Source organism: Pseudophryne corroboree, chromosome 8 (assembly GCF_028390025.1).
Source record: "Pseudophryne corroboree isolate aPseCor3 chromosome 8, aPseCor3.hap2, whole genome shotgun sequence".
Lineage (NCBI taxonomy): Eukaryota > Metazoa > Chordata > Amphibia > Anura > Myobatrachidae > Pseudophryne > Pseudophryne corroboree.
In genome coordinates, this window is record NC_086451.1 from 31,645,782 (window position 1) to 31,673,011 (window position 27,230).

Sequence of the window (27,230 nt, forward strand, 5' to 3'; positions counted from 1 at the left end):
ACAGAGGTGCTGGGCATGCTCCCGCGGGGAACTCAGGCACCTCATTTTTAGAGCAATCTGTCACAAAAGTGAAATTTGCAATGTTGGGAGGTATGTATGTACTGACAGGGTGTGCAACTTATGGCGATAGCTAGGCATATTGCTAAGAGTTGCATTCTGTGGTTATTTTGTCAGGTTAGCAATCAGGGACTCTCCAGCTGTTGTAGAACTAAGAGTCTCAGCATGTCATGTAGCTTCTAAACTGCATATCAGATGGAGTTCCAGGCCTGCCATGCAGATCCTTGTCCATGAGGTGGCAGCACTGCACTATGATGACCATGATAGATACTGTACATACATATACATTGCACTGTGCTGAGTATCAGGGGGGAAAGCTGGGTGTCTCAGCTGAGTACACCACCTGTCCCTCCCTGCTCCTTCCTGACTGCCCTGGTCTTACCAGCCACCCACAGAGCTGTATTATCCAGTATCTGTGGACTCCCTGACCATAGAGCTCAGCTGCTAGGGGGGTGCAGAGAGTCTCAGATCATAGAGAGGGGCGGAGGACAGACAGGAGGATGCGGAAGTGAAGGTGAGAGCTGTGGCTGGGGACTAGATTTAGTTGCTACCCCTAGGACGGGTGGAGGTAGTGATATTGCCTGACAGGAGGTGGCCGAGGAGCTTGCACTCTACTGTATACATAATGGGAAGTGCTGTACATACTGTGCAATCAGAAACATGAACTGTACTGTCTACACGACGTTATACAAAATGTACAGCCCTGTATATACCTCATCTATAGACAGTACACAGCCATATACAACCCTCCCTCCTATACAGTATACAGCCATGTACACCCCTCATTCCTGTACAGTATACAGCCATGTACACACCTCACTCCTGTACAGTATACAGCCATGTACACCCCTCTCCCCTATACAGTCATGTACACCCATCACTCCTGTACAGTATACAGCCATGTACACCCCTCTCCCCCATACAGTATACAGCCATGTACACCCATCACTCCTGTACAGTATACAGCCATGTACATCCCTCTCCCCTATACAGTATACAGCCATGTACACCCCTCACTCCTATACAGTATACAGCCATGTACACCCCTCACTCCTATACAGTATACAGCCATGTACACCCCTCTCCCCTATACAGTATACAGCCATGTACACCCCTCACTCCTGTACAGTATACAGCCATGTACATCCCTCTCCCCTATACAGTATACAGCCATGTACACCCCTCACTCCTATACAGTATACAGCCATGTACACCTCTCATTCCTATACAGTATACAGCCATGTACACCCCTCACTCCTATACAGTATACAGCCATGTACACTCCTCACTCCTATACAGTATACAGCCATGTACACCCCTCACCCCTATACAGTCATGTACACCCCTCCCCATATACAGTATACAGCCATGTACATCCCTGTCCCATATACAGTATACAGCCATGTACATCCCTCACTCCTATACAGTATACAGCCATGTACATCTCTCACTCCTATACAGTATACAGCCATGTACACCCCTCTCCTATATACAGTATACAGCCATGTACATCCCTCACTCCTATACAGTATACAGCCATGTACACTCCTCACTCCTATACAGTATACAGCCATATACACCCCTCACTCATACAGTATACAGCCATGTACACCCCTCTCCCATATACAGTATACAGCCATGTACATCCCTCTCCCATATACAGTATACAGCCATGTACGCCCCTTACTCCTATACAGTATACAGCCATGTACACCCCTCTTCCATATACAGTATACAGCCATGTACATCCCTCTCCCATATATAGTATACAGCCATGTACACCCCTCAGCCCTATACAGTATACAGCCATGTACACCCCTCTCCCATATACAGTATACAGCCATGTACACCCCTCTCCCATATACAGTATACAGCCATGTACATCCCTCTCCCATATACAGTATACAGCCATGTACACCCCTCAGCCCTATACAGTATACAGCCATGTACACCCCTCAGCCCTATACAGTATACAGCCATGTACGCCCCTCACCCCTATACAGTATACAGCCATGTACGCCCCTCTCCCATATACAGTATACAGCCATGTACATCCCTCTCCCATATACAGTATACAGCCATGTACAGCCCTATACAGTATACAGCCATGTATATCCCTCACTCCTATACAGTATACAGCCATGTACATCCCTCACTCCTATACAGTGTACAGCCATGTACACCCCTATACTGTATACAGCCATGCACACCCCTCACCCCTATACAGTATACAGCCATGTACACCCCTCACTTCTATACAGTATACAGCCATATACACTCCTCACTCCTATACAGTATACAGCCATGTACACCCCTCACTCCTATACAGTATACAGCCATGTACATCCCTCACCCCTATACAGTATACAGCCATGTACACCCCTCACTCCTATACAGTATACAGCCATGTACACCTCTCACCCCTAAACACCATACAGCCATGTACACCCCTCACCCCTATACAGTATACAGCCATGTACATCCCTCACCCCTATACAGTATACAGCCATGTACATCCCTCACCCCTATACAGTATACAGCCATGTACATCCCTCACCCCTATACAGTATACAGCCATGTACATCCCTCAGCCCTATACAGTATACAGCCATGTACACTCCTCAGCCCTATACAGTATACAGCCATGTACACCCCTCAGCCCTATACAGTATACAGCCATGTACACCCCTCAGCCCTATACAGTATACAGCCATGTACGCCCCTCACTCCTATACAGTATACAGCCATGTACACCCCTCACCCCTATACAGTATACAGCCATGTACACCCCTCACTTCTATACAGCATACAGCCATGTACACCCCTCACTCCTATACAGTATACAGCCATGTACACCCCTCACTCCTATACAGTATACAGCCATGTACACTCCTCACTCCTATACAGTATACAGCCATGTACACCCCTCACTCCTATACAGTATACAGCCATGTACATCCCTCACCCCTATACAGCAGACAGCCATGTACACCCCTCACTCCTATACAGTATACAGCCATGTACACCTCTCACCCCTAAACACCATACAGCCATGTACACCCCTCACCCCTATACAGTATACAGCCATGTACATCCCTCACCCCTATACAGTATACAGCCATGTACACCCCTCAGCCCTATACAGTATACAGCCATGTACACCCCTCAGCCCTATACAGTATACAGCCATGTACGTCCCTCACTCCTATACAGTATACAGCCATGTACACCCCTCACTCCTATACAGCATACAGCCATGTATACCCCTCACTCCTATACAGTATACAGCCATGTACTCCCCTCATCCATATACAGTATACAACCATGTACATCCCTCACCCCTATACAGTATACAGCCATGTACATCCCTCACCTCTATACAGTATACAGCCATGTACACCCCTCACCCCTATACAGTATACAGCCATGTACACCCCTCACCCCTATACAGTATACAGCCATGTACACCCCTCAGCCCTATACAGTATACAGCCATGTACACCCCTCAGCCCTATACAGTATACAGCCATGTACGCCCCTTACGCCTATACAGTATACAGCCAGGTACATCCCTCACCCCTATACAGTATACAGCCATGTACATCCCTCACTCCTATACAGTATACAGCCATGTACATCCCTCATTCCTATACAGTGTACAGCCATGTACACCCCTATACAGTATACAGCCATGTACACCCCTCACCCCTATACAGTCATGTACACCCCTCACTCCTATACAGTATACAGCCATGTACACCCCTCTCCCCTATACAGTATACAGCCATGTACACACCTCACTCCTATACAGTATACAGCGATGTACACCCCTCACCCCTATACAGTATACAGCCATGTACACCCCTCATCCCTATACAGTATACAGCCATGTACACCCCTCTCCCCTATACAGTATACAGCCATGTACACCCCTCAGTCCTATACATTAATGTACACCCCTCACTCCTATACAGTATACAGCCATGTACACCCCTCTCCCATATACAGTATACAGCCATGTACACCCCTCTCCCATATACAGTATACAGCCATGTACACCCCTCACCCCTATACAGTATACAGCCATGTACATCCCTCACCCATATACAGTATACAGCCATGTACACCCCTCTCCCATATACAGTATACAGCCATGTACATCCCTCCCCATATACAGTATACAGCCATGTACACCCCTCTCCCATATACAGTATACAGCCATGTACATCCCTCACCCCTATACAGTATACAGCCATGTACATCCCTCACCCATATACAGTATACAGCCATGTACACCCCTCTCCCATATACAGTATACAGCCATGTACATCCCTCCCCATATACAGTATACAGCCATGTACACCCTTCACTCCTATACAGTATACAGCCATGTACACCCCTCACTCCTATACAGTATACAGCCATGTACACTCCTCACTCCTATACAGTATACAGCCATGTATACCCCTCACCCATGTACAGTATACAGCCATGTACACCCCTTAACCCTATACAGTATACAGAGTATACAGCCATGTACACCCCTATACTGTATACAGCCATGTAAATCCCTCCCCATATACAGTATACAGCCATGTACACCCTTCACCCCTATACAGTATACAGCCATGTACACCCCTCACTCCTATACAGTATACAGCCATGTACACCCCTCACTCCTATACAGTATACAGCCATGTACACCCCTCACCCATATACAGTATACAGCCATGTACACCCCTCACTCCTATACAGTATACAGCCATGTACACCCCTCACTCCTATACAGTATACAGCCATGTACACCCCTCTCCCATATACAGTATACAGCCATGTACACCCCTCACCCCTATACAGTATACAGCCATGTACATCCCTCACCCATATACAGTATACAGCCATGTACACCCCTCTCCCATATACAGTATACAGCCATGTACATCCCTCCCCATATACAGTATACAGCCATGTACACCCCTCTCCCATATACAGTATACAGCCATGTACACCCCTCACCCCTATACAGTATACAGCCATGTACATCCCTCACCCATATACAGTATACAGCCATGTACACCCCTCTCCCATATACAGTATACAGCCATGTACATCCCTCCCCATATACAGTATACAGCCATGTACACCCCTCACTCCTATACAGTATACAGCCATGTACACCCCTCACCCCTATACAGTATACAGCCATGTACACCCTTCACCCCTATACAGTATACAGCCATGTACACCCCTCACTCCTATACAGTATACAGCCATGTACACCCCTTAACCCTATACAGTATACAGAGTATACAGCCATGTACACCCCTATACTGTATACAGCCATGTAAATCCCTCCCCATATACAGTATACAGCCATGTACACCCCTCACCCCTATACAGTATACAGCCATGTACACCCCTCACTCCTATACAGTATACAGCCATGTACACCCCTTAACCCTATACAGTATACAGAGTATACAGCCATGTACACCCCTATACTGTATACAGCCATGTAAATCCCTCCCCATATACAGTATACAGCCATGTACACTCCTCACCCCTATACAGTATACAGCCATGTACACCCCTCACTCCTATACAGTATACAGCCATGTACACCCCTTAACCCTATACAGTATACAGAGTATACAGCCATGTACACCCCTATACTGTATACAGCCATGTAAATCCCTCCCCATATACAGTATACAGCCATGTACACCCCTCACCCCTATACAGTATACAGCCATGTACACCCTTCACTCCTATACAGTATACAGCCATGTATATCCCTCAGCCCTATACAGTATACAGCCATGTACATCCCTCCTTCTCAGCATTAAGACTCTCTGTGACCTCCATTAATTTCCCTGTTCCCTCCTTTCCGTTTCCCAATCGTCCTCATTTTGGGCTGTAATGAGTATTATTCAGGTCTCAGTGAGCAGGCGGCATCAGTGTTCCTGCACTGTACAGTCTTCCTGTTCTCACAGGTACCAGTCCGGCTAAAGATGACAGAATGACACTATGGACGACGTGGGTCCCTCCCTCCTCCCTGACAGTATCCTCTACCAGATATTCCTGAGCCTGGGGCCTGCCGACCTGCTTTCTGCCGGCTTGGTGTGCCGACGCTGGTACTCTGTTTCCCGCGATGATTTCTTGTGGAAGGAGTTATTCTATAGACATTACCGAGTGCAGCGGCACATTCATCGCTACCCAGGTAAGTGAGAGAGTCGGGCACCCAGGGGCTAAGTCTGCCGGACTCAGTGTTGATGTCAGACGCAGTTGAGCGAATGCATAGGGCGTTCCTGAGCGGTGGCCCTGCGGACGTACGGGGATGGTCCGTCTTGTGGGTGTGTTGCTGAAGTGCTTCGCGGTGGGCATGCCACGACCGTTTTTAGAGCGGCTGTGTGACGTCACGCAAGGGGATCCGATGAACAGAAATGGCAGCTGCCAGCGCAGCCAGGCCGCTTTGCCAGAGGTCAACCTAAGTTTGATGCGTCCGCAAATCAAATGGCGGACACATTGTGAGGCGGCCCGTCTCAGATGCTGGGTGGCCCCCTGCATGTGAGGAGATGCGCGCAGATCTGGTTGTAAGTAATTACTTACAGATAGAATATCCTTCTATGATATCATATACAGTACTCTGCAGGTTATATATTGGCAAGATGAACAAGTCAGCTACCGAGGAGGCCTTGCAGTAGGCTGCTCCCCAAACCCCCTACCTTTCCACACACACCAGGAGAAATTCCCTGCATCAGCCCGCAGACCAGATTTCACCCCTCTCCGTCCGTTACATTTTCATTTCCATTTCCGCAAAACAAAAATATAATAATTATTTGTTTTTTGGCATGTGGACGTAACATGAGGTCCCCAGCCCGTATTTAGTGTCAGCAGCCCGGCTCTTTCTAGATCTTGCTAGATCCTTCATCCCCTGCAGACGCTGTCATTTTTATATACAGACTTCATGTGTGTCTTCCAAAACTGACCTAATTCATTTAGAAATGGCACAACGTCATTGGCGTAATAATCTTTTACAAGACAAGCCTCCCTATGTCTTTTAGTAACGAGTTGCGGGTAGACGATGATTATGTGATTGTGTCCTTTCCTCTACGTATCTGGGCCCAGGTCTGTGGGGCTAATTCAGACCTGATCACTGCTGTGCGTTTTCACCCAGCGGGCGATCAGGTCTGAACTTCGCAGGCGCCGCAGTGCGTCGGCGCATGCCAGAGATGCGATCGGCATCTCAGCCCAGCGATCGCCTCTGCCTGTCAATCAGGCAGAGGCGTTGGTTGGGCGGGAGAAGGTGGGCCGGCGGCGTTGGGCCGCCATTTTGTTGGCGCGGTCCGGGCAACGCGGGCGTGCACGGATCTTGTGGGGGGCGGGCCGCGGTGGCTGTGTGATGTCATTCGCAGCCGCTGCAGCCCGGAGAGTGAAAGGGTAGCTCCCTGCCGGCGTGCAGAAGCTGCGCTGGTGGGGAGCTACTCTTCAGGTGCAAAAGCATCGCCGCTGTGTGATGCTTTTGCACCTGTGCGGCGGGGGGAGGGCCAGACATGCGGGGCGGGCTATCCCTGTGCTAGGCTTCCCCCCGCATGTCAGTGTGGCTGATCGTAGCCGTGCATGCAAAATTTTGCACGGCTACGATCAGGTCTGAATTAGCCCCTATGTCCATACTGATGACTAGTTGCGTGCTGAAGAGGGGACTGTTACATGTGCTGTCTGTGTAATTGCTGTAGCAGCTGCATGGGATTAGTGATCTCTGGAGGCTTGGCTGCAGGAGGCTGGTGATTGGCTCCTGTCTCTTCTGAATCTGCCTTGCGCTGCGTGCTGGTCATAGAGTTCCTGGTTGGTACGGGAGCCTTCATCACTGTGTTCCAGTCTCCGTCCGCAGATCGCTCAGCACGCTGCGACAGTGTCAGCTCTGGTGTCCAGATTCAGCTCCGTACCAGCCTTCCATAGTGTTACCAAGCAACATTATAGATCTAAAGCCTTTCTTTTGTATTAGTTTTTCTACCATTCCTCCTAGCCCGGAGGTTATCCCCAGCTAGGGGTATCTTTTGTGTTAACTCTCCTTAGTATAACCTCTCCCTGGCCCGGCAGTCCCTTCTCCCCTCAGTACTTTAGTTTCAGTTACCTAGCCATAGTTTGCCTTCCCTTCTCCCCGTCCATCCTTGCTGCCCTCTTAGGCATCTTAGGGTTTCATTTCCTGCCGGCCTTGATTCAGATCACTTTGGGGTTGAGCTCATACTACCGCCAGTGGAGTAAGTCCTGGTAGGCATCCCAGTACCGGTAGACGCATAGAGTCTTATGGGTAAAACGGCTCTTATAGGCAAGAAGACCTGCTGTGTGCGTTCTAGGACCCCGGCTGTACAGGGGTCATTGCCTGAAGACCTTCAAGCGACGTGGAACCCCGAATAAAAATCTCCATTTCACCGTAACAGGGACGAGGTAGTGTCAGAACGCTATTCAGGCTGAGCAAAGTATATTTCTCTATCGTCCTAGTGGATGCTGGGGTTCCTGAAAGGACCATGGGGAATAGCGGCTCCGCAGGAGACAGGGCACAAAAAGTAAAGCTTTTCCAGATCAGGTGGTGTGCACTGGCTCCTCCCCCTATGACCCTCCTCCAGACTCCAGTTAGATTTTTGTGCCCGGCCGAGAAGGGTGCAATTCTAGGTGGCTCTCATAAAGAGCTGCTTAGAGAAAGTTTAGCTTAGGTTTTTTATTTTACAGTGATTCCTGCTGGCAACAGGATCACTGAAACGAGGGACAGAGGGGAGAAGAAGTGAACTCACCTGCGTGCAGGATGGATTGGCTTCTTGGCTACTGGACATCAGCTCCAGAGGGACGATCACAGGTACAGCCTGGATGGTCACCGGAGCCGCGCCGCCGGCCCCCTTGCAGATGCTGAAGTAAGAAGAGGTCCAGAATCGGCGGCTGAAGACTCCTGCAGTCTTCTAAAGGTAGCGCACAGCACTGCAGCTGTGCGCCATTTTCCTCTCAGCACACTTCACACGCAGTCACTGAGGGTGCAGGGCACTGGGGGGGGGCGCCCGGGGAGGCAAATGAAAACCTATTAAAAGGCTAAAAATACCTCACATATAGCCCCCAGAGGCTATATGGAGATATTTAACCCCTGCCTGGATTCACAAAATAGCGGGAGACGAGCCCGCCGGAAAAGGGGCGGGGCCTATCTCCTCAGCACACGGCGCCATTTCCTCTCACAGCACCGCTGGTCAGGACGGCTCCCAGGTCTCTCCCCTGCACTGCACTACAGAAACAGGGTAAAACAGAGAGGGGGGGCAAATTTAATGGCAATATTTTGATATATATAAAGCAGCTATAAGGGAGCACTTATTATAAGGCTATCCCTGTCATATATAGCGCTTTTTTGGTGTGTGCTGGCAGACTCTCCCTCTGTCTCCCCAAAGGGCTAGTGGGTCCTGTCTTCGTGTAGAGCATTCCCTGTGTGTCTGCTGTGTGTCGGTACGTGTGTGTCGACATGTATGAGGACGATATTGGTGTGGAGGCGGAGCAATTGCCAAATATGGGGATGTCACCTCCTAGGGGGTCGACACCAGAATGGATGCCTTTATTTGTGGAATTACGGGATAGCGTCAACTCGCTTAAGCAGTCGTTTGACGACATGAGGCGGCCGGACAATCAATTAGTGCCTGTCCAGGCGCCTCAAACACCGTCAGGGGCTGTGAAACGCCCTTTGCCTCAGTCGGTCGACACAGACCCAGACACAGGCACTGATTCCAGTGGTGACGGTGACGAATCAACCGTATTTTCCAGTAGGGCCACACGTTATATGATTTTGGCAATGAAGGAGGCGTTACATTTAGCTGATACTACAGGTACCACTAAACAGGGTATTATGTGGGGTGTGAAAAAACTACCTATAGTTTTTCCTGAATCAGAAGAATTAAATGACGTGTGTGATGAAGCGTGGGTTGCCCCTGATAAAAAGCTGATAATTTCAAAGAAATTATTGGCATTATACCCTTTCCCGCCAGAGGTTAGGGAGCGCTGGGAAACACCTCCTAGGGTGGACAAGGCGCTAACACGCTTATCTAAACAAGTGGCGTTACCCTCTCCTGAGACGGCCGCACTTAAAGATCCATCAGATAGGAGGATGGAAAATATCCAAAAAAGTATATACACACATGCAGGTGTTATACTACGACCAGCTATAGCGACTGCCTGGATGTGCAGTGCTGGGGTAGTTTGGTCAGAGTCCCTGATTGAAAATATTGATACCCTGGACAGGGACAATATTTTACTGTCGTTAGAACAAATAAAGGATGCATTTCTTTATATGCGTGATGCACAGAGGGATATCTGCACACTGGCATCACGGGTAAGTGCTATGTCCATTTCGGCCAGAAGAGCTTTATGGACGCGACAGTGGACAGGCGATGCGGATTCAAAACGGCATATGGAAGTTTTGCCGTATAAAGGGGAGGAGTTATTTGGAGTCGGTCTATCAGATTTGGTGGCCACGGCTACAGCCGGGAAATCCACCTTTCTACCTCAAGTCACTCCCCAACAGAAAAAGGCACCGATTTTTCAACCGCAGCCCTTTCGTTCCTTTAAAAATAAGAGAGCAAAGGGCTATTCATATCTGCCACGAGGCAGAGGTCGAGGGAAGAGACAGCAACAGGCAGCTCCTTCCCAGGAACAGAAGCCCTCCCCGGCTTCTACAAAAGCCTCAGCATGACGCTGGGGCTTCTCAAGCGGACTCGGGGACGGTGGGCGGTCGTCTCAAAAATTACAGCGCGCAGTGGGCTCACTCGCAGGTAGATCCCTGGATCCTGCAGATAATATCTCAGGGGTACAGGTTGGAATTAGAGACAGATCCACCTCGCCGTTTCCTGAAGTCTGCTTTACCAACGTCCCCCTCCGAAAGGGAGACGGTTTTGGAAGCCATTCACAAGCTGTACTCTCAGCAGGTGATAGTCAAGGTACCTCTTCTACAACAAGGGAAGGGGTATTATTCCACTCTATTTGTGGTACCGAAGCCGGATGGCTCGGTAAGGCCTATTCTAAATCTGAAGTCCTTGAACCTGTACATAAAGAAGTTCAAGTTCAAGATGGAGTCACTCAGAGCAGTGATAGCGAACCTGGAAGAAGGGGACTTTATGGTATCCTTGGACATCAAGGATGCGTATCTCCACATTCCAATTTACCCCTCACACCAGGGGTACCTCAGGTTCCTTGTACAAAACTGTCACTATCAGTTTCAGACGCTGCCGTTTGGTTTGTCCACGGCACCTCGGGTCTTTACAAAGGTAATGGCCGAGATGATGATTCTTCTTCGAAGAAAAGGCGTATTAATTATCCCATACTTGGACGATCTCCTAATAAGGGCAAGGTCCAGAGAACAGCTAGAGATGGGATTAGCACTATCTCAAGAGGTGCTAAAGCAGCACGGATGGATTCTGAATATTCCAAAATCCCAATTAATGCCGACAACTCGTCTGCTGTTCCTAGGGATGATTCTGAACACGGTTCAGAAAAAGGTTTTTCTTCCCGAGGAAAAAGCCAAGGAGTTATCCGACCTGGTCAGGAACCTCCTAAAACCAGGAAAGGTGTCTGTACATCAATGCACAAGAGTCCTGGGAAAAATGGTGGCTTCTTACGAAGCAATTCCATTCGGCAGATTCCATGCAAGAATTTTCCAAAGGGATCTGTTGGACAAATGGTCAGGGTCGCATCTTCAGATGCACCTGCGGATAACCCTGTCTCCAAGGACAAGGGTATCTCTTCTGTGGTGGTTGCAGAGGGCTCATCTATTGGAGGGCCGCAGATTCGGCATACAGGATTGGATCCTGGTGACCACGGACGCCAGCCTGAGAGGCTGGGGAGCAGTCACACAAGGAAGAAACTTCCAGGGAGTGTGGTCGAGCCTGGAAAAGTCTCTTCACATAAACATTCTGGAACTAAGAGCAATCTACAATGCTCTAAGCCAGGCGGAACCTCTGCTTCAAGGAAGACCGGTGTTGATCCAGTCGGACAACATCACGGCAGTCGCCCATGTAAACAGACAGGGCGGCACAAGAAGCAGGAGTGCAATGGCAGAAGCTGCCAGGATCCTTCGCTGGGCGGAGAATCACGTGATAGCACTGTCAGCAGTGTTCATCCCGGGCGTGGACAACTGGGAAGCAGGCTTCCTCAGCAGACATTGCGCCAGGTCAAGAGATCCGCAGGCAATAGCTGTGGACGCGCTGGTAACACCTTGGGTGTACCAGTCGGTGTATGTGTTTCCTCCTCTGCCTCTCATACCAAAGGTATTGAGAATCATACGGCAAAGCGGAGTAAGAACGATACTAGTGGCTCCGGATTGGCCAAGAAGGTCTTGGTACCCGGAACTTCAAGAGATGGTCACGGACGATCCGTGGCCTCTACCTCTGAGAAGGGACCTGCTTCAACAGGGTCCCTGCCTCTTTCAAGACTTACCGCGGCTGCGTTTGACGGCATGGCGGTTGAACGCCAGATCCTAAAAGGAAAAGGCATTCCAGAAGAAGTCATTCCTACCTTGATTAAGGCAAGAAAGGAAGTCACCGCGAAGCATTATCACCGCATTTGGCGGAAATATGTTGCGTGGTGCGAGGATCGGAGTGCTCCGACGGAGGAATTTCAACTGGGTCGTTTCCTACATTTCCTGCAATCAGGATTGTCTATGGGTCTCAAATTGGGATCTATTAAGGTTCAAATTTCGGCCCTGTCAATATTCTTCCAAAAAGAATTGGCCTCAGTCCCTGAGGTCCAGACTTTTGTCAAAGGAGTACTGCATATACAGCCTCCTGTGGTGCCTCCGGTGGCACCGTGGGATCTAAATGTAGTTTTAGATTTCCTCAAATCCCATTGGTTTGAACCACTACAAAATGTGGATTTGAAATATCTCACATGGAAAGTGACTATGTTACTGGCCCTGGCTTCCGCCAGGAGAGTATCTGAAATGGCGGCTTTATCTTATAAAAGCCCTTATTTAATTTTCCATTCGGATAGGGCAGAGCTGCGGACGCGTCCGCATTTTCTCCCTAAGGTGGTATCAGCGTTTCACCTGAACCAGCCTATTGTAGTGCCTGCGGCTACAAGCGACTTGGAGGACTCCAAGTTGTTGGACGTTGTCAGAGCTTTAAAAATATACATTTCAAGGACGGCTGGAGTCAGAAAATCTGACTCGCTGTTTATACTGTATGCACCCAACAAGTTGGGTGCGCCTGCTTCTAAGCAGTCGATTGCTCGTTGGATTTGTAACACAATTCAACTTGCACATTCTGTGGCAGGCCTGCCACAGCCTAAATCTGTTAAGGCCCATTCCACAAGGAAGGTGGGCTCATCTTGGGCGGCTGCCCGAGGGGTCTCGGCATTACAACTCTGCCGAGCAGCTACGTGGTCAGGGGAGAACAGGTTTGTAAAATTCTACAAATTTGATACCCTGGCAAAAGAGGACCTGGAGTTCTCTCATTCGGTGCTGCAGAGTCATCCGCACTCTCCCGCCCGTTTGGGAGCTTTGGTATAATCCCCATGGTCCTTTCAGGAACCCCAGCATCCACTAGGACGATAGAGAAAATAAGAATTTACTTACCGATAATTCTATTTCTCGGAGTCCGTAGTGGATGCTGGGCGCCCATCCCAAGTGCGGATTATCTGCAATACTTGTACATAGTTATTGTTAACTAATTCGGGTTATTGTTTAGGGAGCCATCTTTCAGAGGCTCCTCTGTTATCATACTGTTAACTGGGTTTAGATCACAAGTTGTACGGTGTGATTGGTGTGGCTGGTATGAGTCTTACCCGGGATTCAAAATCCTCCCTTATTGTGTACGCTCGTCCGGGCACAGTACCTAACTGGAGTCTGGAGGAGGGTCATAGGGGGAGGAGCCAGTGCACACCACCTGATCTGGAAAAGCTTTACTTTTTGTGCCCTGTCTCCTGCGGAGCCGCTATTCCCCATGGTCCTTTCAGGAACCCCAGCATCCACTACGGACTCCGAGAAATAGAATTATCGGTAAGTAAATTCTTATTTTAAATAGCACAGAGTTTTGAAAAACCGGCCCTTCAGGATTAGTGAACAATAACCCCAATATCTTGGGGAAGATCAATATTATTTTACCAATTATTTTCTGTATTAAATACAGACATGGCGATTCCGTATCGATCTGGACGTGTGCTTCCTGGTGGCTGGTCATGTGACAGTATCCTTCCACCGGGAAGTAGATGCCTGTGCCCAGGAGCTCACTATAGGCCCAAGCCACCCCTCTCTGTATAACAATTACGAACAAGGGAATAATGCAGATCGCTGTAGTACAAGACGTTACATGAGTGCTGGTTGCCGCTGGCAACTGCTGCAGGAATAGAGAGGAAATAACCTTGAAAAAAAAGATTCTCTTAATGTGTCTTCAGATTTGCTAACCAGCATTGATGATTGTGAACTGAACTGTCCCCTTGTTAGTGTGTAGTAAGGGAGGCGCCGGCAGTGTCTCCTCTGTGTCATCTCCTATCTAGAGCTGTGTTATCAGCGAGCAGCCCAATGTCGTATGCAGAGTCGGCCCTAGCCAATATGATGCCCTAGGCAAGATTTTGGCTGGTGCCCCCCAAGCACCACCGCTGGTTCCGCCTCTGACCTTGCACCTCTTTCCCAGCACCATCACCCCTCATCCATAGCAGTCCTTATTTTGGGGTTTGTACCCCCTATATTTTGAATAGGAACAGTTTGCACACAGCCCAAAAAGGGGTGTGTTTTTGCTAGCAAGGGGCATGGCCACACAATAGTAACACCAATTCCAATTACGCCACACAGTACTGCAACTTTATTCACATTTGATCATGCGATAGTGTCCATAATTCATATTACATCCCACAGTAGTGTCACTTTACCTTATAAACGTTACTCCTCACAGTAGAGCCTCTTATTCACATTACATCACACTGAATTGCTCCTTATTCACATTACACCACACCCTATTGCTCTTTATTCACATTAGACGACACAGTAGTGCCCTTTCTATACACAACGCTACATAGTAGAGCACCTTATACACATAATGCCACACAGTAATGCCCCTTACACATATGAGACACATTATTAATGTCCTTATAAACATAATGTGCCTTACACATTATGACAACCTTTATTAATGCCCTTTTACACATAATGTCCCTTACACATATGCCGCACATTATTAATGCCCTTATACACATAATGACACATAGTGCCCCCTACACATTTGCTGCACAATATTAGTGCCCCTATACACATAATGACACACATACAGTAGTACCCTGTTACACATATGCCGCACATTATTAATGCCCTTATACACATAATGACACACATAGTGCCCCTTACACATATGTTGCACATTATTAATGCATTTTTACATGACACACATAATGCTCCTTACACATATTCTGAACACTACTGCACAATCATCCCACTCACATGCACACAGCACTCACACTGCCACTAACACTGTGACCTCTGCCTCTGCTTGAATACAGATGTGTCCTCATAAATCTTGCCTCATTGCTAATGTCGGGCACATTTTTTTATGAAAATGGATCTTATTTGCATTACTATGTGGCTAGGATGCACAAGCAGCTTCTGCTGATTAAAATGATATGCAGCATGCCTATATACTGTGGGAGACTGTGGCTGTATCTGCATATGAAATGCTACACACAGAATATAAGCATGCCGCATATCATTTTAATCAGCAGAAGCTGCTGATGCCCCTAGGCATATCAAATGCCCTAGGCAATTGCCTAGTTTGCCTATGCCTATGGCCGGCTCTGGTCGTATGGGGGTAATTCAGACCTGATCACAGCAGCAAATTTGTTAGCAGTTGGGCAAAACCATGCTGCACTGCAGGTAGGGCAGATGTAACATGTGCAGAGAGAGTTAGATTTGGGTGGGGTGTGTTCAAACTGAAATCTAATTTGCAGTGTAAAAATAAAGCAGCCAGTATTTACCCTGCACAGAAACAATATAGCCCATCCAAATCTAACTCTCTCTGCACATGTTACATCTGCCCCACCTGCAGTGCACATGGTTTTGCCCAACTGCTAACAAATTTGCTGCTGCGATCAGGTCTAAATTACCCCCATAGTTCGTGTAGCCTCAAAATGAGAGACATTTGGGGAGAGGGCAAAATAACTGGAAATGCCACTAGGGGGCACTGCAGTACATAAAGTGAATATTTATAGCCAATAATGATATAACGCTCCGATCGCTGGAATGGGTTGGGATTAATTTGCCAGCGTTTAGGATGCCGGTGGTCAGAATACTGACCAGAGCATCCTGATGATTGTAATCCCGACAGGGGAAGGTAAGTATACCTACCTCCCCCCAGCCTAAACCTAAGCCTAACCCTCCCCGCAGCCTAAACCTAATCCTTAACCGGATCCCGCTGAAATAACAGTCTGTTCAGGGGATCCAATTTACAGCAATCCTGAGGGAGATGCAGTCTTGTGGGGAACCCAAGAGACAGAATGATTGTATCATCACAGTAACATATTTGTAAAATGTGTATAACACCAGTGTGATTGATGTGTGTCCTGCATTGTAAAATTGTATTACAGAAAATGTTGCAGACAGCGTTTGTGACTTACAATACACAATTATGAGTGGTCTCTTCATAAATGTTTCCTACCAGTATCCTGTTTATTTATATTATATATATATATATATATATATATATATATATATAAATACAGAATGTCAAAGGGAGCTGTATATGTTGCTTGTGTAAAATACTCTTCCGGATTATGACCACAAAGTGATAAAATAACACTTGGTTTATTCACATATTATCTATGCACATTATACTTTGATAAACATAGATTATCACATAAAAATCAAATGGTGAACATATTTAAAATACAGATTCCAATTTTGTTGAAGACATGATATAATCAGTGTATTCCATCCAATAGTATTATATACAGGATGTCTGATGTTCTCACAGAAAAACCATACCCGACGCGTTTCGTCCCAAAGGACTTCATCAGGGGTTCATGTCAATCAATATTGGAAGAGTTATGGGGGAAAGAAACCGATTTAGCGGTAATGTTGTTCCCACAAGTAAATTCAAGGAATTAAAATCAAAACAAAATCACGCTGAGTGCACCAGTGTTCACCATTGGTCCAGCTTTGAATAGTGACAAGCTCTCCTGAACAGCAGTGTCTGAATTTACTTGTGGGAACAACATTACCGCTAAATCGGTTTCTTTCCCCCATAACTCTTCCAATATTGATTGACATGAACCCCTGATGAAGTCCTTTGGGACGAAACGCGCCGGGTTTGGTTTTTCTGTGAGAACATCAGACATCCTGTATATAATACTATTGGATGGAATACACTGATTATATCATGTCTTCAACAAAATTGGAATCTGTATTTTAAATATGTTCACCATTTGATTTTTATGTGATAATCTATGTTTATCAAAGTATAATGTGCATAGATAATATGTGAATAAACCAAGTGTTATTTTATCACTTTGTGGTCATAATCCGGAAGAGTATTTTACACAAGCAACATATACAGCTCCCTTTGACATTCTGTATTTTTGTATCCTATTATCTGTACTCTAGCTAACAGAGAGTACGTCATAAGGTTTGCAGCTCATATATAGCGCATAATTGGGTCTACACCACATCCTATATATATATATATATATATATATATATATATATATATATATAAAATAATCAAGTGTTCATTGTGTTGGTGACAGGCACGGACTCCTGGTATGAGGAGTTCCAGCGTCTGCGTGACACGGCCCCGTGCGTGGAGGTGCAGCGACTCCAGGAGCACACGGACCAGGTCCTGCACATCAGCTTCTCACACTCGGGGGACCTGTGCGCCACCTGCTCTAAGGACTGCACAGTCAAGGTGAGGAGACCCCACCTCTTGCGCTGTTGCCCTGATTGCATAGAGAATGGTTTGGTCCTGATCCTTCTTCCTGTTGTCCCTCTGCAGATCTGGAGCACCAAACACCCCCTATCCCTCCTGCACAGCGCCAACATGAGACCCCACCATTGGAGCTACACTCAGTTCTCCCAGTTTAATTCTGACGACACGCTCCTCCTGGTGTCTGGGGTCTTCGTGGGGCCTCACAACTCAACTGCGGGGGAGATCGCAGTCTTCAGCCTAGGTAAGGCGGGGGGCAACATTGCCACTTTGCAGGCGTGGAAACACCTAGTATTACCAGAAGGACTTACATTTCCCTTCACTTGCAGATGGATTTAACCTTTTGAGTCGAGTTAGAAATAAACCGTATGACGTGTTTGGCTGTTGGCTTAATAACACCCACCTCATCTCCGGGAACCTGCACCGCATGGGCCGGGTCACTTCTTGCTCTGTGCTGTGGTTAAATAAGGCCTTTCAGGTAAGCGCTAGGCTCGGCAGAGGGAACGTAGGCTTAGTGATGACGTATGGGGTCATTACATTTGTGCTGTGTCCCCAGGATGTGGAGTCTGAGAACCTGAATGTGGTGAAGAGACTTTTCAAGATTCAGAACCTGAACAGTAGCACCATCCGTATGGTGATGGTGGCTGATTCACCAGATCTGCTGATGGAGGCTGGAGAGAAGGTGGAAGAGGCCACGCAAAAAAGCCCTCCACAGCCGGCTGAGGTGGACAGCGCCGGGGAGGACGAAGAAGAAAGGGACATTGTCGGAAATGATGCGGAGATTGCGGCTGCTCTTCAGCTCTTCATGGACGACGGAGGCCAAGACCAGGTGGAGCCGCCCCCACCTCCGCTGACCGTTGAGCAGTTTGAGACCAAGGTGGCCCAGTTGTACGCAAAATACAGGACAAGGCGACCACAAAGCCCTAACGCCAAGGAGGAAACCGTAAGCAGGAAGTACCTGATCTTCACCACCGGCTGCCTCACCTACTCACCCCATCAGATAGGTACGTGGCAATTGTAAATGGGAATCCAAAATGAATTACAGGCGAACTGGATGCCAAAAATAGCCGCCAACAGCTTTCTCGCAGCTTATCAATTTCCTATGTCCGGTAAAATGCCAAAATGTGGTGTAGCCTCATGTTTTGTTATCCTGACTCTAGAGCCTAGCTGTCGCTGTTCCAGCCGTGGGTGCACGGAACCATGCTCTTTGGTTCAGGGGCATCATTTGCTACAGCTGTGAGATTGCCTGTAAAAAGTGACAATGCTTCTTTAACCAGTGGATCTTCCTCCTTTAGAGGCTGAGACTATTGTTAGACCCTGCGGCTGCCCGGCTTCTCAGTAGCAGTTGATCCCTTTTAGAAGTTATTTACATTTGTGGTAGGGATGGAGAGAGATGACCTATGTCCCCCTGCACCTGTGTCCTCCCCAAAAATAATTAAATATTATAACCTTGTTTTCTTAGCCAGGTTCTCTAACTGCTGGGTCCTATCAAGCCAAGGTTTATTTTGTCTCATTATGTATCTGCTCCCGTATTCCTTGATGCCGCAAATAAAAAATGATATACAAAAAAGAAACAAATTGTAAAATTTTTTAAAAAACTGTATAAACCATATAAAATTGTGGACCAAAATTCCTTTCACCCATCCAAATCCTTTCTCAGCCCATCAGCCACCCTGAGGATACCAAACACAGTTTGAAAAAACAACTTTTATTCTTGCGCCCTATAACTATGTTGTACTTTGAATAAAGTACTTATCTGCCATTGCTTTACTCAGGAGAACCAATACATTAAATTGCGATTATAGAATTCGGTGACTGTACTAATATCATTCATGTAACTATGGCAACATTCCTAAGACGCTATATTTTCTTAGTTATTTTGCTTGCATTCTCCTAGGTAACACTTCACAAATAATAATCAATAGATATTTAAGTTTGCTACAAAATAAACCTCTGTCTGTCTAGGCAAAGACAATATAAAACTAACTAAGGTCGAATGAGTCATAAAACGAAAAACGGTATTACCATTTAATTTGACACATCCAGAAAATGAAATATGGACTGGTTGTGAAGGGGTGAAGCCCCTCCTTCGGCCATCCAGTGGTTAATATACAGTTGAACATATTTAGCAGATTTCCTATTGTATTCATTAATATGTGTCCAATCATTTTGTACTTCATACTAAATTCTAAAACTAGCAGCGAAACGCGTAGGCCATACATTATAAAATAAGCAGCGAAACGTGTACGACATACATAATAAAATAAGCAGCGAAACGCGTAGGTCATTTAGAGTAGGGGTGGGCAACAGGCGGCCCGCGGGCCGGATGCGGCCCGCGATCCGATCCTGTCTGGCCCGCTGCCCCCCTCCAATGCGCAATGACAAGCGGCCCGAGCAGCTGAGCTGCTTGTCATTGCTGTACAGCAGCTCGCTCCTAGACGCGTGGGGCCTGCCGGCTGCTGCTCCCCTGCACCGTCACGTTAGGTTACAGCACACAAGTAGCTTCTCCGCCGCTGCCACTCTATGTCCCCGCCCGCACTTCCGCCGCAGCTGTGAGTTCCTGGCCGCACTCCCGTCTCCCAGACGCTGACACTCGCTCACGCTGCTGGGTGATCTGGGCACAGAAAAACGGAGCTCCCTGCCGAACAAGGTCCATAATCTCCGGGGACTGTATATGTAAATGTGTGTGTGTGATAATATATATTATATATTATATATATATATATATATATATATATATATATAAAATTATTTTTTTTTAAATATATATATATATATATATATATATATACTGTATATATTTATTTTCTATATCGTCTGTGTTAAAGTATGAAGTATGGAACTACTTTTGTTACATTACCATTTCTGAATTATTTATTCAGTTCTTTCGTCAGGATATGTATCCTGATATAAGAACTGAATAAATAGTTCTGAAATATTGATGTAAGAATGGTGGTCCATACTTCATATTCAGAGTGCCGCTTTTGGAATATATATATATATATATATATATATATATATATATATATATATATACATATACATATACCGTATTTGCCGGCGTATAAGACGACTGGGCGTATAAGACGACCCCCCAACATTTCCACTCAAAATATAGAGTTTGTTATATACTCGCCATATAAGACTACCCCCTCTTCCGCACACCTTCCACACACCAAATAAAACGTAAAAGAACATCAGATTTGATTTGATTTCTCAGAAACACAGGCAGGCATTTTGCTATGCTATACTGTACTGTACAATGGTGCAGTACTGTGGTTGGCTGTTGGCTGTATACAAAGCCTGATTGGATTGGTCCCTGACGTCTCTCTGTCACTAGCAGCTGTCTGGTCTGCCCTGTAGTACCAGTATTAAGCCCCCCTCACCTGCAGCTTCCCTGCAGTGCTGCCGCTGTCCCCCCTGCCTAAGCCGCTGTCCACCCCCCCCCTTCTTATGCATACCAAATCTCTTATACTGTAAGTGCTGCCGATGTCCGCCTGTCACTGCTGAATGTCGGCTCCTGCTCAGTGACATGAGCCGGGTGCTGCACTGTAACAATACGTGCAGCACCAGGCTCCTGTCCCTGTGTAGGAGCCGGACTTCACACAGCTTCACCCGTACACTCACCGTACAGATAGAGGCACTTCACGGGGGAAGTGGGGAAAGGGGCAGCCAACATCATCTTCTCAACCACCATTGCTGAAAACGGGGGTCCGCCCGCGAGGCCACGCCCCCTTATGCTAGGTCACGCCCCTGTTTCGCGACTTCCCACGCCGGGCGACTTCCCGCCCGGCGTATAAGACGACACCCGGCGTATAAGACGACCCCCCACTTGGAGGCATGTTTTTCAGGGGGAAAAAGTCGTCTTATACGCCGGCAAATACGGTACACACACACACACTGTATGTACCTTTGTGGGACCCACCCCCTCTTTGCTGTTCTGTCCCCCAACACGCTCAGCCCACCACCCACTCCCCCTCACTCTCTACGGAGCGCACACGGGGGGGCCTTTTAAAAATCTTGCTGTGGGGCCCGCAAAGGTCTAGTTACGCCCCTGGTAGCACACAAATAGCTGGCAAGGGGTGCAGGGGTGCCGAGTATAGGGCGTATGTGTGTATGATGCAGCATAATATCATGCTGTGTTAAACTCTGAGATCTATTCCTATGGAGAGACCTGGTGATTTTGTGACACATTTACCTTTTAGAAGTGTGATTTTATAGAAGTGTAACTTCTGTATTAGGGGCCCTACACACTGGCCGATTACACTGAGCGATAGGAACGATCTCGTTCATTAATGAACGAGATATCGTTCATATCTTTCAGTGTGTATGCACCAACGATGAACGATGCACGGCCCCGCGCTTGTTCATCATTGGTGCCGGCTTGTTTATGCCTGCAAGCCAATATGGACAATATTGTCTATATTAGCATGCAGTGCTATGGGGCCGGGTGACGGGGGGAGTGCAGAAACTTCACCTCCCCCATCACCACCCACTTCCCCCCGCCGCCGCTGGGTCGTCTGAAGGCCGTATCAGCCATCGGGCAGCTCAGCAGCCAGTTGTGCAGTGTGTAGGGCCCTTAAGTGTGCCCAAGACCTGCAGGAGCTGGTCCCAATTTCCAATGATTTTCCAATGTGATAGGTATTGTATATACAAGATATTTTGTGTGCGGCCCTCGAATATTCACTGAAAGTGTTAAGTGGCCCACCAGCTGAAATAATTGCCCACCCCTGATTTAGAGAGTCAATGTAACAGTAAAAGTAGGAGGAGCCCATGTACGAGCCAGTGCATGAAAGTTATCCGAGAACAGACAACCCATTTAATGCGCTGCAAAATAAGTTATATGGAAAATATATACATTTTCCTATAGAGCCGTATATAACGGCACTGCTTTATGGCAGCTGTTCGGCGATTGTTTAGCTTTGTCTGTGTTCCCACAGGTATTAAGCGGCTCCTTCCTCATCAGATGAGCACAGAAGGGTTTGTACTGGGCGAAGAGCGTGGCCCCAACGAGTTCTTCGATGCTCTTGACCACATCATCAACATTCATGGTCACATCATTGGCATGCGTCTTTCTCCTGACCACAGGTACGCGTGCCCTCTATATGTATTGTAGCCATCACTACGGTTAGTGGGGGTCATTCCGAGTTGAACGCTAGCTGCATTCGTTCGCTGTGCAGCGATGAGGCAAAAAAAATGCACTTCTGCGCAATGCGCACATGCGACGTACTATTACAACGAACGTTGTAGTTTCACACAGGGTCTAGCGAAGCTTTTCAGTCGCACTGCTGGCCGCAGAGTGATTGACAGGAAGTGGGCGTTTCTGGTGTCAACTGACCGTTTTCAGGGAGTGTTCGGAAAAACGCAGGCGTGCCAGGAAAAACGCAGGTGTGGCTGGGCGAATGCAGGGCGTGTTTGTGACGTCAAAACAGGAACTGAACGGTCTGAAGTGATCGCAAGCGCTGAGTAGGTTTTGAGCTACTCTAAAACTGCACAAAAAAACTTTGCCGCCGCTCTGCGATCCTTTCGTTCGCACTTCTGCTAAGCTAAAATACACTCCCAGTGGGAGGCGGCATAGCGTTTGCACGGCTGCTAAAAACTGCGAGTGATCAACTCGGAATGACCACAAGTGTCCTCTGATGCTTAAATCTATTTCATAGTTGTGATTTGGGTAAAATAGACGATTTCTGCCGGTGACGATGCGGCTTCTCCAGATTCTCTGGACAAAGGTGACAGCTCGAGACGACCCTCTCCCAATATTATTAATGTTCCTAGAATCCCTGACATTATCCGCTGCATTGCGGCTTCTCTGTTCAGGTCTCTGGGCACTTCCTCCTGGACCCTATAGATGGCCGGGAAATAGTCATCCATTGGGGGGGTTTTGTCACAAATGCCTCATTTCCAATAAATCAGAAGATGTGTGAAGGGTGATATACAATTAACACAGGGGGTCCCAGAGGTGAGACCCCATTCTGAATTTTGGGGCTCGTGGATTCTACAATGAATGTGTACAGCACACTTGGGGTCTGCCTGAAATATTTTTCACCCAAAAAGTTTAAGGGTAACGCCAGTTAAATATATGTATGATTAATTAGAAAGCTTACACTGAACTTGGGATGCATGAAATAAGACGTCCCACCCAGAATTGATATAAATGTGTAGTTAAGCTTGGTATCGATGTTATCGATGATCCTGAAGAAGGTCAGCTGTCTGTCACACGTGTGTTCTGATAGTTCAACAGGTGATTTCAGGTGGAACTCCTGCTTCAACTTTCAGGTTTTCCCTGCTGTACCCAGGATAATTATTTTAATTAGATGAATACATTTTTGATGAATTTACCCTTTACTCTTTCTGCACCTGCAAGTGCAAGCATTCCCCATTGTGCATTACCTGCGACGCACTTACCCAAGTACACTAGGGGATCCAGTTACTCCACCATTGACGCACCATCAGCTGCTCGTGCTGCCCCTGCCTGGCACAGAGTCTCCCTGGTAACGTTCTCTAGGTATGGCCACTGTGGCTGCTGTGCTGGGTCACCTCTGAATCGAGCCCTGTGTTTTTGAGTTGATAGTACAGCGTTTGTATGCAAAGCGTAGGGGAGAGCAGTTATTAATCTCTCACTTGGCCTTGCTAGGTATTTGTATGTTAATTGCCGGTCCTGGCCTCGCGACTGTGTGATCTCCGACCCCATGTGTCCTCCGCCCATAGCTGAAGAAATTGAACTTCGTGTCTTTGACCTGAGGACCCTTAGAGAGGTGAAGGAGCCTCTACGAGCCCACCGTGCCTACACTCCGAATAATGAGTGCTTCTTCATCTTCCTAGACGTCAGCAAGGACTTTGTGGCCAGGTAAGCGCAAGGCGCACACATATATATAATTGCTTGCCCCTTTTGTAGTGAGTAATAAGTTTAACTTTATTGTTGTGGAACTTTCGTTTCATCAACGGAATTTTCATAACGGACAGTATTAGAAGTATCTGTGACGTCATCGACTAATCTATTTTCTCTTGCTCCAGCGGCGCAGAAGATCGATGCGGCTACGTCTGGGACCGCCATTACAACGTCTGCCTGGCCACGCTGCCGCACGAGGACGTGGTCAACTCTGTGGCTTTCAACCCTGTGGACCAGGAGCTACTGCTTAGCGCCAGCGATGACTTTACCATCAAAGTTTGGCGCTCCACTCGGGCCCTTCGCGACTCCCAGGAACTGTTGAGGACGTCTCTTCAGCTTTCATCCCACAAGACCGGAGATCCTGCACTATGAACAGCCTTCTAATGCTAAACTATTTCCTCCGTCCTCCATCGCAGCTAACGAGTGTCTAACAACTCAGGGGCCGGAAAATATTTTGGAAGTGCGACAAGTTTACGTAAAAGGTACCGGGACCCCAGAACTCCTCTTCTATCCTTCAGTGAATAAACCCAGGTTATAGCACCTCCTGAGCTCATGTTCCTGTGTGGTCACATTTTATTTCACGTCCTCATGGTCTCCACAATTTCAAGAGAATGGAACATGATGGGTTTCCCTGGTCCAGTATGTTTGGGTTCAATAACACTTTCATGACTCTATGAAACTTTTTGTTTTAATATAATTTCTCTTACGTCCTAGAGGATGCTGGGACTCCGTAAGGACCATGGGGTATAGACGGGCTCCGCAGGAGACATGGGCACTCTAAGACTTTAGATGGGTGTGAACTGGCTCCTCCCTCTATGCCCCTCCTCCAGACCTCAGTTAGATCCTGTGCCCAGAGGAGACTGGTCACACACTAGGGGAGCTCTACTGAGTTTCTCTGAAAAGACTTTTGTTAGGTTTTTTATTTTCAGGGAGCGCTGCTGGCAACAGGCTCCCTGCTTCGTGGGATTGAGGGGAGAGAAGCAGTCCCACTTTCCTGGACTGATGGGTTCTGCTTCTTAGGCTACTAGACACCATTAGCTCCAGAGGGTCGGAACACAGGTGTCGTCCTTGCTGTTCGTCCCAGAGCCGCGCCGCCGTCCTCCTCACAGAGCCGGAAGATAGAAGCCGGGTAAGTGTAAGAAGCAAGAAGACTTCAGATCTTCATGAGGTACCGCGCTGCGCGATATTGCTCCCACAACACACACAGAAATAAGTCTGGCACAGTTATATGGATACTGCAGAGGCAGTATATAATAAATCCCCTGCCAGTTTAAAGGAAAAGAGCGGGACCGAAGCCCGCCGTCGAGGGGGCGGAGCTTGATCCTCCAGCACTAACCAGAGCCATTTTCTCCACAGCAAGCTGCAGAGAAGCTGCTCTCGGACTCTCCCCTGCTGAACAAGTAACGGGGCAAAAACGAGGGGGGCACATTTATTTGGTGCTAAATTGTGTAGATATCGCCCTTTACAGGCTGGGATTTTGTTTCTAGTGGCGCTGGGTGTGAGCTGGCATACTCTCTCTCTGTCTCTCCAAAGGGCCTTATTGTGGGTCTATCCCAATATTCTTATATCCCAGTGTGTGTGGGGGTGTCAGTACGTGTGTGTCGACATGTCTGAAGCGGAAGGCTCGTCTAGGGAGGATGCAGAGCAGATGGTGGTGGTGTCTCCGTCGGCACAGCCGACACCTGATTGGTGGGACACGTGGAATGTTTTAAAAGCTAATGTGACCTTATTACATAAGAGATTGGACAAAGCAGAGTCCAAGGACAGAGCAGGGAGTCAAACCATGGCTTTAAAAATAATAAGGTCCTTTAAAAAAATCTCAGCGCCGTTTTTACTCCACAGGTATAAACAATTAGATACCACTTTGCACTCTATTGCAAGGTATGCAATCCAGCCAACAAAGAGTTAAAATGTAAAACACAGTTCGTTTATTCATAAAAATCTTCTTCCGTCCGGAGAGTCCGGTGAGATAATTCCTATCATAACATTTGAAATTTATGCTGAGGTGCCAAAACGCTGCGAACCCCAATACTGATTGAAAGAACTTTTTAGCTCAAGAAGATTTTTATGAATAAATGAACTGTGTTTTACATTTTAACTCTTTGTTGGCTGGATTGCATACCTAGAAATAGAGTGCAAAGTGGTATCTAATTGTTTATACCTGTGGAGTAAAATCGGCGCTGAGATTTTTTTTAAAGGAACTTATTCTTTTTCTGTACAATACAAGGCTGATTGGCTGATCAGCAATTTCCTTTAAAGAGACACAGCTGCAGTTTGATATAGAAAGCGCTTTGGATAAGGTTCCAACTTCTCACACATTTGACTTTCTTTCAATCCATGGCTTTGGCTGTGTCACAAGA

General features: G+C 47.3%; 1 protein-coding gene across 2 annotated transcripts; it reads left to right on the forward strand.

Moving 5' to 3' along the window:
* The first annotated feature begins 454 nt into the window (after positions 1–454).
* Positions 455–25,423, forward strand: FBXW5 (F-box and WD repeat domain containing 5). Of its 2 annotated transcripts, none has more exons than XM_063936173.1 (9): positions 455–571; positions 6,051–6,277; positions 17,806–17,963; positions 18,051–18,225; positions 18,311–18,459; positions 18,538–18,985; positions 22,922–23,069; positions 24,616–24,828; positions 24,996–25,423. In XM_063936173.1, exons 2-9 carry the CDS (start codon positions 6,085–6,087, stop codon positions 25,240–25,242), a joined length of 1,731 nt encoding a protein of 576 aa, XP_063792243.1. In that variant the 5' UTR covers positions 455–571; positions 6,051–6,084; the 3' UTR covers positions 25,243–25,423. The 2 variants fall into 2 exon arrangements, with proteins under 2 accessions (XP_063792243.1, XP_063792244.1); XM_063936174.1 differs by lacking the exon at positions 455–571 and adding an exon at positions 601–625.
* Positions 25,424–27,230: the final 1,807 nt, after the last annotated feature.